Genomic DNA, 13,097 nt, shown 5'->3' with positions numbered 1-13,097 from the left:
GAACACCTTGATGCAAACAAAGTCATCACTAAAAGTCAATATAGGTTTGTCAAAAACAGATCATGCCAGACAAATCTTATTACATTCTTTGACCAAGTGACAAAATTAGTGGACCAGAGGAATGCTATAGATATAATTTACTTGCACTTCAGTAAGGCATTTGATAAAGTAGATCACAACCTACTACTTGATAAGATAGAAAAATGTGGGTTAGATAGCATCACCACCAGATGGATTCGTAGCTGGCTGACAGTGTGTGGTCCTCAATGGAACTGCATCTACATGGAAGGAAGTGTGTAGTGGGGTGCCCCAGGGCTCTGTTATGGGCCCAGTGCTCTTCAATATCTTCATTAACGACTTGGATGAGGGGATAGATGGGGAACTCATAAAATTTGCAGATGACACCAAGCTGGCAGGAATAGCCAATACTCCAGAAGATAGGCTTAAGATACAGAAGGATCTGGACAGACTCGAACACTGGGCACTATCTAACAAAATGAAATTCAATGGTGAAAAAAGTAAGGTTCTACATTTAGGCAGGAAAAATCAAATGCACAGGTATAGTATAGGTGGTACCTTGCTCGATAGTAGTAACTGTGAGAGGGATCTCGGAGTCCTAGTAGACAATCACTTAAATATGAGCCAGCAGTGTGCTGCAGCTGCCAAAAAAGCCAACACAGTGCTAGGCTGCATTAACAGAGGGATAGAATCAAGATCAAGTGAAGTACTAATACCACTTTACAATGCTTTGGTAAGGCCACACCTGGAATACTGCATCCAGTTTTAGGCACCACGATGTAAAAAAGATGTCGAGACTCTAGAAAGGGTACAGAGAAGAGCAACAAAGATGATTAGGGGGCTGGAGGCCAAAACATATAGGGAACGGTTGCTGGAATTGGGTATGTGTAGTTTAACGAAGAGAAGGGTGAGGGGTGACATGATAGCAGTGTTCCAATATCTCAGGGGCTACCACAAAGAAGAGGGAGTCAGGCTATTCTCCAAGGCACCTGAAAGCAGGACCAGAAGCAACGGATGGAAACTAGTCAAGGAGAGAAGCAACCTAGAACTAAAGAAAAACTTCCTGACAGTTAGAACAATTAACCAGTGGAACAACCTGCCTCCAGAGGTGGTGAATGCTCCAACACTGGAGGTTTTTAAGAAGAGACTGGACAGCCATTTGCCTGAAATGGTATAAGGTTTCTTGCCTGAGCAGGGGGTTGGACTAGATGACCTCCAAGGTCCCTTCCAACTTCTTCTTCTTCTTCTTCTTCTTCTTCTTCTTCTTCTTCTTCTTCTTATTATTATTATTATTATTATTATTATTATTATTATTATTATTATTATCATCATCATCATCATCATCATCATCATCATCATCATCATCATCATCATCATCTCCTGGTAGACAGCTGCATTGACCCTGGACTTAATGAAGCACAGTGGACCAACACCAGCAGATGACATGGCTCCCCAAATCAACACAGACTGTGGAAACTTCACACTGGACTTCAAGCATCTTGCAGTGTGTGCCTCTCCATTCTTCCTCCAGACTCTGGGTCCTTGGTTTCCAAATGAGATGCAAAAGTTGCTCTCATCAGAAAAGAGGACTTTGGACCAGTGAGCAACAGACCAGGTCTGTTTTTCTTTAGCCCAGGTAAGACGCTTCTGACGTTTGTTGTTCAGGAGCGGCTTGACAATAGGAATATGACATTTGAAGCCCATGTCCAGGATCCGTCTGTGTGTGGTGGCTCTTGATGCACTGACTCCAGCCTCAGTCCACTCCTTGTGAAAGTCCCCACCACTTTTGAATGGCCTTTTCCTGACAATCCTCTCCAGGCTGCGGTCATCCCTGCTGCTTGTGCACCTTTTTCTTCCACACTTTTCCCTTCCACATAACTTTCTATTAATGAGCTTTGATACAGCACTTGGGGAACATCCAACTTCTTTTGCAATTACCTTTTGAGGCTTTCCCTCCTTATGGAGGGTGTCAATGGTGGTTTTCTGCACAACTGTCAGGTCAGCAGTCTTCCCCATGATTGTGATTCCTACTGAACCAAACTGAGAGACCATTTAAAAGCTCAGGAACCCTTTGCAGGTGTTATGGCTTAATTAGCTGATTAGAGTGGGACACTTTGAGCCTAGAATATTGCACCTTTTCACAATATTCTAATTTTCTGACATTGTGGATTTGGGGTTTTCATGAGCTATACGCCATAATCATCACCATTATGACAAATCACGGCTTGAACTATCTTGCTTTGCATGTAAAGAGTCTATCTCATATATTAGTTTCCCCTTTTAAGTTGCATTACTGAAATAAATGAACTTTTGCACGATATTCTAATTTTTTGAGTTTCACCTGTATGCAAAAGAAAACATTGATAAGCTTGAAACATTTTGGAACAAAGTGCTTTGAACTGATGAAGCAAAAACTGATCTGTTTGGCCACAACTATGCATAATAATAATAATAATAATAATAATAATAATAATAATAATAATAATAATAATAATAATAATAATAATAATAATAATAATAAAACAACAACAACAACTTGGAAGGTACCTTGGAGGTCATCTAGTCCAACCCCCTGCTCAGGCAGGAAACCCTTTACCATTTCAGACAAATGGCTGTCCAACCTCTTCTTAAAAACTTCCAGTGTTGGAGCATTCACTGCTTCTGGAAGCAGGTTGTTCAACTGATTAATTGTTCTAACTGTCAGGAAGTTTCTCCTTAGTTCTAGGTTGCTTCTCTCCTTGATTAATTTCCATCTGTTGCTTCTTGTCCTCCCTTCAGGTGCTTTGGAGAATAGCTTGACTCCCTCTTCTTTGTGGCAACCGCTGAGATATTGGAATACTGCTATCATGTCATCCCCTCATCCTTCTTTTCATGAAAGTAGACATATCCAATTCCAGCAACCGTTCCTTATATCTTTTAGCCTCCAGTCTCCTGATCATCTTTGTTGCTCTTCTCTGTACTCTTTCTAGAGTATCAACATCTTTTTACATTGTGGTGACCAAAACTGGATGCAGTATTCCAAGTGTGGCCTTACCAAGGCATTGTAAAGTGGTATTAATACTTCACGTGAACTTGAGTCTATCTCACTGTTAATGCAGCCTAGCACTGTGTTTGCTTTTTTGGCAGCTGCAGCACACTGCTGGCTCATATTTAACTGATTGTCTACTAGGACTCCGAGATCCCTCTCACAGTTACTACTATTGAGCAAGGTACCCCCTATACTATACCTGTACATTTGGTTTTTCTTGCCTAAATGTAGAACCTTAATTTCTTCACCATTGAATTTCATTTTGTTAGATAGCGCCCAGTGTTCAAGTCTGTCCAGATCCTCCTGTATCTTAAGCCTATCTTTCGGAGTGTTGGCTATTCCTGCCAGCTTGGTGTCATCTGCAAATTTGATGAGTTCCCCATCTATCCCCTCATCCAAATCGTTGATGAAGATGTTGAAGAGCACTGGGCCCAGAACAGTGCCCTGGGGCACCCCACTACTCACTTCCTTCCATGTAGATGCAGTTCCATTGAGGACTACATGCTGAGTACGGTCGGTCAGCCAGCTACGAATCCATCTGGTGGCTATGCTGTCTAACCCACATTTTTCTATCTTATCAAGTAGTAGGATGTGGTCTACTTTATCAAATGCCTTATTGAAGTCCAAGTAAGATATATCCACATCATTCCTCTGGTCCACTAATTTTGTCACTTGGTCAAAGAATGCAATAAGATTTGTCTGGCATGATCTGTTTTTGACAAACCCACGTTGGCTTTTAGTAATGACTTTGTTTGCCTATAAGTGTTCGCTGATTCATTGTTTGATTATCTTTTCCAGAATCTTCCCAGGTATTGAGGTCAGGCTGATAGGTCTGTTTTTTCCTGGATCTATTTTTCCCCTTTTTTGAAGATGGGAACTACATCAGCTCTCTTCCAGTCCTCTGGTAGTTCCCCAGTGCTCCAGGATCTTTGAAAAATATAGTTCAGTGGTTCTGAGATCACATCTCCCAGTTCCTTGAGAACCTTGGGGTGTAATCCATCTGGTCTTGGTGATTTGAACTCGTCTAGGGTGGACAGGTGTTCACTTACCATTTTCTTACATATCTTAACTTGTGTTTCTAATCTGTTTTTATGGTACTGTTTTTGATAGATTGGACTGTTTTTTTCCCTTTGTGTAAAGACAGATAAAAAATGAGTTAAATAGTTCTGCTTTCTCCCTGTTGCTTGTCACCTTCTTGCCACTTTCCCCCACTAATGGACCAATCATTTCCTTCACTTTTTTTTCTTTTTTACATGTTGAAAGAAGCATTTTTTGTTATTTTTGACTTTGGTCGCAAGCCTTAGTTCATTTTGAGCATTAGCTTTCCTCACTTCATCTTTGCAGGCACGGGCTATTTGCTGATATTCTGCCTTAGCTATGTGCCCCTCTTTCCACTTTTTATACTTGTACTATTTATCTTTCAATTTATCAGAGAGTTCTTTATGCAGCCATGCTGGGTTTTTTTGAGAGCTGTTATTTTTCTTCTTTGTTGGTATTGTGCTAGACTGGGCTTTTATCATCTCACTTTTCAAAATTTCCCAAGCTTCTTGAGTTGTTTTCTCCTTGAGGATTCTCACCAATTGAATCCTTCCCAAGCTCTAAGTTTATTGAAATCAGCTCTCTTAAAGTCCAAGACTCTAGTTTGACTATGTTCTATTGCTTGTGCTTGCATAATGTTGAATTCCAATATTGCATGATCACTTCCCCCCAAGTTTCCTGTGGCTTCAACACCTTCTATCATTTCATCTCTGTTAGTGAGGATTAGATCCAATATGGCTAATCCCCTAGTTCCCTTCTCTACTTTTTGGGAGACAAAGTTGTCTGCTAGGTTTGTCAGGAATCTGTTTGATCTTCCACTTGGTTCAGAGTTTGTCTCCCAGTTGATGTCAGGGTAATTAAAGTCCCCCATTACTATTGTGATGTGCTTCCTACATACCTTAGTTAGCTGACTAGCAAAAAGTTCATCTATTTCCTCTGTTTGGTTGGGCGGCCTATAGTATACACCTATGGCAATGTCATTTTTCCCCATTTTATATTGATCCAAATGCATTCAAGACAGTTTTCATCATTGTTGTGCTCTATTTCTGTAGTGATGTAGTTATTTCTTATAGACAGAGCAACTCCACCTCCTCTTTTGTTTGGTCTGTTTCTTTTAAATAATTTAAATCTCTCTAGCTGGGTGTTCCATTTGTGGGTTTCATCCCACCATATTTCCGTAATGGCAACAATGTCATATCTGCCCTCATTTACCTGAATTTCTAGTTCACCCTGTTTACTGTTCATACTCTGTGCTTTGGTGTATAGACATTTGAGTCCTTTATGACTGACCCTGTGTTTACTTTCTACATAAGCTGTGTGGTGCCTGAGTTCCCCTATTTTCTTACCACCTGTTTGGTTAGTGCACTTTGTGTGGCACTCATTATTCAAAGCTTGATTTTGCTTGACAGCAAGGTTGATTTTCTTGTACGCACACACATCTATGTTAAATGCACTGACAACCCTATAATTTTTAGGTTGCCGGGGACAGGGATGTTCTGTATCAATTAACTCACTGTCCCCATTGTTTAGTTTAAATATTCCTCCAGAAAATCTGTGAATTTATTGCCAAGTAACTCAGTCCCTTTCTTGGATGGATGCAAACCATCTCTTTTGTACATTTTTTCATTGGACCAGCTACAGACATCATGACTAATATAACCAAAGCCTTTCCCTTTACACCACTCCTTTAGCCACATACTGAATTCTGCTATACGCTGGCCTTTTCCATTTTGCTCCTTATACACTGGTAAACCCTCTGAAAAAGTAAGCCTACAGCCTATCCTGCTAGGTTCCAATCAGCAGGGGCTCAGCTACTTTCCTCCTCCACCCTCCTCCTTCTTAATTCACAGATTGTAGCTCTTCCCAGCAACCTCTGGACAGTTTAATTGCAGTGGAAGTCCAATGGAGGTCCAATCAGCAGGGGCTCAGCTACTTTCCTCCTCCACCCTACTCCTTCTTAACTCAGAGATTGTAGCTCTTCCCAGCAACCTCTGGGCAGTTTAAATGCAATGGAGGTCCAATCAGCAGGGGCTCAGCTACTTTCCTCCTCCACCCACCTCCTTCTTAACTCACAGATTGTAGCTCTTCCCAGCAACCTCTGGGCAGTTTAAATGCAAGATACTTTGGTGGAAAAAGACAAAGTGCTTGAAGAAAATAACACATTACAAAACATTAAGCACAGAGGTACTTTGAAATTGTGTGGTTGCTAGTGGCATAGGAAATATTGTACACATGGAAGGAAGAATATTAGCATATCATGGAAGCTAAATGTTCCCTATTTGGTAAGAAGAATGAAGTTAAAAAGAAGTTGGATATTTATTTTATTTAGTTTTTAAAAATGGATTATTTCAGCAACACAACAGTCCAAAATATATCTCCAAATCAACCATCAACTACTTGCAGAAAAAAAGGTAAATGTTTTCACAACCCAGACATGAATACTACCAAAAATCTGTGGAGAGATCTCAATATACAGTGCAGGCAAAGAGACTTAAGAATACTTCTGAGCTAAAAGACTTCTGCAAGGAAGTGTGAGGAAAAAAAATCAAAAAGCAGGAACAGAAAGACACACACCTACAAGAAACATTTGGGTGCTGGGTTGTTGTTGTTTTGCTAAATAATTATTACTAAATATTGACTGAAAATATGTTCAAACTTCTGTGCCTACCATAATGAGTATTCTTATTTTGAATTTATAAAAAATGCATATGATTAGTAAGTATGAATTCAAATTTGCAAAAGGTTGTGGTACCTTAGAGGTTTGTTGAAACTTGCAATTTGACCAGGGGTGCCTAAACTTTTGAGTTAAACTGTAATTCTTACAATAGATTAGAAAAAGCTGATAAAAAATAGTTACTCCTCATTTAGCAACAATTGGTTCTGGCAAAATGGTTGCTAAGCAACACAGAGGCTAAGCAAAGCACATGATGGGGGCTGCAAAGATACTTGGTTTAGATAAAGTGCAGTAACACTAGCATTACTCTCACTCTGATGTGCATTGTTCTCAGACACAGAAATTTGAGTGTAATTGCACACATTCGTGGGAAAATTATTTTTTACTATGCACCTTTTATCATCACTGTATTTATGAATGGTCGTTTAACAAGGCAGTTGCTAACTGAGGACCACCTGTCATACTCATGATCTTTGTAGCATGAATATTATGAATTTTTATGAGGATTTAGTGAAGCTGCCTACATCATTTTTCAGTCTAGATATTTTTTCTTACAAAATCTTAGTTTTTTAAATTTTACACTAGCATTCTTTATGCTAATGAGTGGTCTGTATATTGGGCTAATCTTGAACATAAGCATTTCTTATTCTGAGATGCATATATTCATGGCCTTGCAGCCTTCAAAAAATATGTCACAGTTGAGATTAAATGAGTTACCAATGTGCAGTAAACATTGATTATGCTTTTTATTTTACATCCTATTACCAACATTATATTTTAACAGATTAAGAATTTTGTTCCTTGATTTCTTAGGATAAAAGACAAGACACTAGCTCAGAAAGAATATCAAACATAGAGGATCAGAATGATTCTGATTCTACACCACCGAAGAAGATGACAAAGACAGAAAATGGAATGTATGGATGTGATTTGTGTGACAAAATATTCCAGAAGAGTAGTTCACTTTTAAGGCATAAATATGAACATACAGGTATGTGAACACAAAATTAAGTCACCACAATTTAAGGTCCAATTACAACAGCAGGCATAATATAAGAGCTGTGGTGGTGCAGTGGTTAGAATGCAGTATTGCAGTCTGACTCTGCCAACTGCCAGCAGTTCGATCCTGATCAGCTCAAGGTTGACTCAGACTTCCATCCTTCCGAGGTTGGTAAAATGAGGACCCAGATTGTTGGGGGCAATATGCTGACTTTGTAAACTGCTTAGAGAGGGCTGTAAAGCACTGTGAAGCGGTATATAAGTCTAAGTGCTATTGCTATAAGCATGTGTAACAGGTGGTAACCTCAAATGGGAACGTGCATCTCTGTGTCAAAAAATAGTTTCTGCTATTCCACATTGGGCTCAGTTGAGCAGGACTTTGCCAGATACACATTTGTATTGATGATAGATACAGAGGGCTGCAAAGATTTTCCTTGCTAGTCTGAAACATTTTCAAAAATGGAACATGTTGTATCTACTGTAATTCATCAATTTAAATTACATTTTAGAGATAGAATATTGCAAGTAATTTCTCTATTAAGGAGGGTAAGACAGAAATGAAGCAACTTTTGAGCTGTTGTGGATAACAGAGATGTGACTTGGACGTCCACATTTGTGGTTCACATGTCTGACCCATTCACATCTAAAGCAAGGAAAGGATTAGGAAAATGAGCCTAAAATGTCAGAAGCAACAAAACAAAGAGTAGAAGCATCTCTCCTTGCTCACATGGACTTCCTTTTGTAAAAGGTGGACCATGGCACAATTCTAATTTATGTCTGAATTCTGCACAGAAGTATGAAGTGTAGTGTAACACCCAGTTTCATATTAGATATCAGCATAAGCTGAGCTTGTCAGCTGGACAGCCCACAGCCTGGGTTCGAGATCCGTGCACCGTGAAATGGGGTGAGCTCCCGTTACTTGCCCCAGCTCCTGCAAACCTAGCAATAACACTTTAGGCTTATATGCTGCTTCATAGTGCTTTACAGCACTCTCTAAGAGGTTTACAGAGTCAGCATATTGCCCCCAACAATCTGGTTCCTCATTTTACCAACCTCGGAAGGATGGAAGGCTGAGTCAACCTTGAGCCTTCAAATATAGCAGTGCAAATGTGAGTAGATGAATACGTGCCACTTTGGTGGGAAGGTAGCATTCCATGCACCATAGCGTATAGTCATGCTGGCCACATGACCATAGAAATGTCTTTGGACAATGCTGGCTCCCTAGGTTAAGAAACAGAGATGAGCACCACCTCCTAGAGTCAGATACGAATGGACAGGGGAAACCGTTACCTTTTATCATTAATTGCCAATGATTAGTTCATGCCAGTATTAATTATAAGAGGTTATCTCTCAGCTATATTTTTAAAAGACATGCAATCCTGAACTTACTGTGTCTTGTCTGAAAACAGAGTCAATAACTTGCTAACTGTTGTATAGCTGTTCATATAAGATATGCACCCTCACAGATTCTTATTTAGAACTTCTGGAAAACAAAGTCTGCTAATCTCAGTGTGGTACCTTCCAAATGTGATGGAATTACAAATCACCAAACCCTATTTACATTCTGTAAATTTTCACCGAGTTCTGATGTTTGTGATGAGAAATCTAGAAGGGACCTCTTGTAATAATTGCTGAGAATGGTACCCCACTTTTGACTTCTGATGAACCAATTTGTCTTTCAGATTTCCCCTAAAAAATTCAGCAGTATAGATGCAGTAAGCAAGATCTAGTTCAAGCAAAATATACCTTGGAGAGTTTGGAAATAATCTTATTTCTATTTTTCAGGTAAAAGACCTCATGAGTGTGGAATCTGCAAAAAGGCATTTAAACATAAGCATCATTTAATTGAACACATGCGTCTGCACTCTGGAGAGAAGCCCTATCAATGTGACAAATGTGGCAAGCGCTTTTCTCACTCAGGGTCTTACTCTCAGCACATGAATAATCGCTACTCCTATTGTAAAAGGGAAGCTGAAGAACATGAAAGCACAGAACCCGAAGGAGCCACACAGGAACACTTGGGGAATGAGTATACAAGGGCCACAGTTTCTCCCTCACAGCTTGACTCTGATGAGAGAGAAAGCATCACAAGACAGGAGGAAGACAGTGAAAAAGAGGAAGAAGATGAAAACAAAGACATGCAGGGTTCAGAAAAAGAGGAGGAGGAGCAGGAAGAGGAGGAAATAACTGAAGATAGCATGAAGCACAAAGAAGCCATAGATGAAGGAAACAGTATTAAACCAGAAGTCATATTAAAAGAGGAGCTAATGTCAGAAGCAGCAACAAATAAAATTTAATTGATGGGGAAGTTTTGTACAAGGGGAAAGAATCTCAACTAGTAATGAAAGTTGTTCTACGTATATTCTAGATCACGGGTCTTCAACCGTGGCCATTTTATAACTTGTGGACTTCAACTCCCAGAATTCCTCAGCCAGCATGCCTGGCTGAGGAATTCTGGGAGTTGAAGTCCACAATTCATAAAAGGGCCATGTTTGAAGACTCCTGTTCTAGATGGTTTTTATGGAAGCACAGTAGTCTGTGCACTGTGATTCCTGTTCGCTACTGTGTAACAAAAATGAAAAAAAAGAAACTATAAAAGATAGATTTATATCCAGGTGTGCCTGAATCTCATGTATCTAGTAATTTTTCAGAGTTTTCAAATTTAACTTTGTGACTTGAAACAGATTGGAAGAACATGATGACTCTGGAAGCAAATAGATTAACAAGTTGTAGGAAACATGTTTTCTTTGGTATGTGTTGGACATCTATTTGTTACTTTTAGTATTATTTTTGTTGTTTAATATTTTGATTGTATAATCAGGAGAAATGTATGTTCTTTATTATATTTTATCAATGAAACAATTCTGATAACTCTGCTTCAGTATTTTATTATATTTTAAAATGTGAGAATTTCTGCACTACAGACTTCCCTTAAGCAGAAAGATAAGACACAGTTCCAAACAGTTTATAACATTTAGATGTTATTAGTAGAACATATTCTCATTTAAAATGTATTGTTAGCCTGAAGGGAGCAGCTGACGCTTCTTACTCATGTGGTTGAAAATATAGTTTGGAAAAAAAAGATTGTGGTGGGGTTCTGATTGCAGGGACTAACAGTGTTAATACTGGTAAGAACAGCCAAGTTGTCAAAATCAGTGTTTGTAATTGTGTCTAGAGTGTGTAGTAAAAATATGAAGGATATGACATGAAGCTTTGAATCTCTTTTGACCTTATGCAAGACTCTGTGTGCTGTAAGTGCCATTTCTCAATGTTTTGAAGGCTTTGACCAGCCTTTCTCCAATGTATGGCCTACAATAACTAGCATTTGTTGATTTGTATTAAATTTCAGTAAACTAAATCATGGGACAAAAACATCCAGCCATCAGTAAAGTAAAAGCACTAGTACATTTCATAATGCAATTCTTCACTCTTAGTTGTTGCTTCTTCAATTACTTACTTGGAGAATTATGAAGGGAAATTTCTAATCTATTATAGTGGCTCACTTTATTTCAGACAAATACAAGATATGTCATTGGGCTCATATGTTTCCAAATGTTAGTTATTCTGGACTCCATTTATTTACAATGTTAGATGATTTTAAACTATCAGTATTATTTCATTTAGTTTTTAGATCTGTGCAACATTTTGTACTGTATGTTTTCAAACCTGGCAGTATTAATAAACTTCTTACTGACATATTTACCTTTTTAGGTTTAGAAAACTTTTATATTTATATGTCTTATTTTTATGTTTATTTATTACACAGTAGTGTATAATACTGTAGCTTGTATTAATAAAACAATATATTTTAGTATGAAAAGTTGGAAAGTTGATAAGATTCGAAGTAGAGAGGCAATTGGTTCTCTTGCATTGAGATTTGATTTAACAGTGTTATGTTAACATTTATACTTGCCTTGGACTATAGAAGAGAATTAAAACAGGAATGTATCAATTTACAGTTGCAATCAATTCATTTTACCTTTTCCCAGTTTTTAATATAAAGCTCTTAAATTTTGAAATTCACTGTATGACGAAATAGCATGATGCTCTGCAGTTTTATTAAGAGATGAACCTTACCAAAAACCACTCATTTCTTTAAGGAAACCAAGCTAGAGTATTCTTCTAAACAATGTTGGGACAATTTAACATTTCTGTGCCAATTTGTTCCTGTATTCATATATGTGAGTTACAAATCTGAAGCTTCATTTTTTAAGTACCTTGTTACATCATGGTTTATTTATTTTTTTACCTAACTCCCCATCTCACAATAAAAAACATCAACAAGCCTGATTTACTGTCATTATTGTGGTAGTAAAGTTTATCCTTTGACATATTTCTATGGGATATCGCTGTGGTTTTATCCAAACAATAATCTCCACAGAATTCCTTTCCCCATTACCACCCCCAAGATGCTCAATCTCCTGCCTTACATAAGGGTTACTACAGGTGAAACTCGAAAAATTAGAATATCATGGAAAAGTTCATTTATTTCAGTAATGCAATTTAAAAGGGGAAACTAATACCGGTGAAACTTGAAAAATTAGAATATCGTGCAAAAGTTCATTTATTTCAGTAATGCAACTTAAAAGGGGAAACTAATATATGAGATAGACTCATTAAATGCAAAGCAAGATAGTTCAAGCCATGATTTGTCATAATTGTGATGATTATGGCTTACAGCTCATGAAAACCTCAAATCCACAATCTCAGAAAATTAGAATATTGTGAAAAGGTGCAATATTCTAGGCTCAAAGTGTCCCACTCTAATCAGCTAATTAAGCCATAACACCTGCAAAGGGTTCCTGAGCCTTTAAATGGTCTCTCAGTCTGGTTCAGTAGGAATCACAATCATGGGGAAGACTGCTGACCTGACAGTTGTGCAAAAAACCATCATTGACACCCTCCATAAGGAGGGAAAGCCTCAAAAGGTAATTGCAAAAGAAGTTGGATGTTCCCGACTTCCTGTTTGGTAGCGTTGAGACAAGCTGGAAAAGTCAGTGCTCGGCTTTCCAGCTTGATTTTTTCTTCGTCTAACAACCGTTAAAGGGTCGAAAGTTGCCTTGGAGAGGCAATGAAGGAGGAGGGGCACTTCAGGAGCTCAGATCATGGGGCGCCCGATCAGAGCAAACTGTAAGACCCTCTGCTAAACGAAGAGAAAAGGCTGTTTTCTATCATCAGCCACAGACGTCTCCAACGGGAAGAAGAGAATCACAATTCAGAGGAACTCCAACAGCGTGTTGAATCTGGGTGAGCAGATCGTTTCATTTCCTTCTCTTAGAAGATTATTAATGTTGAATCCCTGATGATAAGAGCTGGAAGGCAAAGACCCCCAGAAGATTT

General features: G+C 38.6%; 1 protein-coding gene across 1 annotated transcript in view; it reads left to right on the top strand.

The window, feature by feature from the left end:
- LOC310648231 (zinc finger E-box-binding homeobox 1-like) overlaps positions 1-10,054 on the top strand; it is a gene marked incomplete at both ends in the record, with an annotated part of 439,898 nt that extends 429,844 nt beyond the window's left edge. Inside the window, 2 exons of the mRNA XM_083375976.1 lie at positions 7,572-7,749; positions 9,543-10,054. Coding sequence (XP_083232102.1) covers positions 7,572-7,749; positions 9,543-10,054 — 690 coding nt within the window. The remainder of the gene's footprint in view (positions 1-7,571; positions 7,750-9,542) is intronic.
- Between the last annotated feature and the right edge of the window lie 3,043 nt (positions 10,055-13,097).

Source organism: Vipera ursinii (assembly GCF_947247035.1).
Source record: "Vipera ursinii genome assembly, chromosome: W".
Lineage (NCBI taxonomy): Eukaryota > Metazoa > Chordata > Lepidosauria > Squamata > Viperidae > Vipera > Vipera ursinii.
Note: the sequence above shows the minus strand (reverse complement) of the source record. Positions and strands in the feature narration are given on the sequence as shown.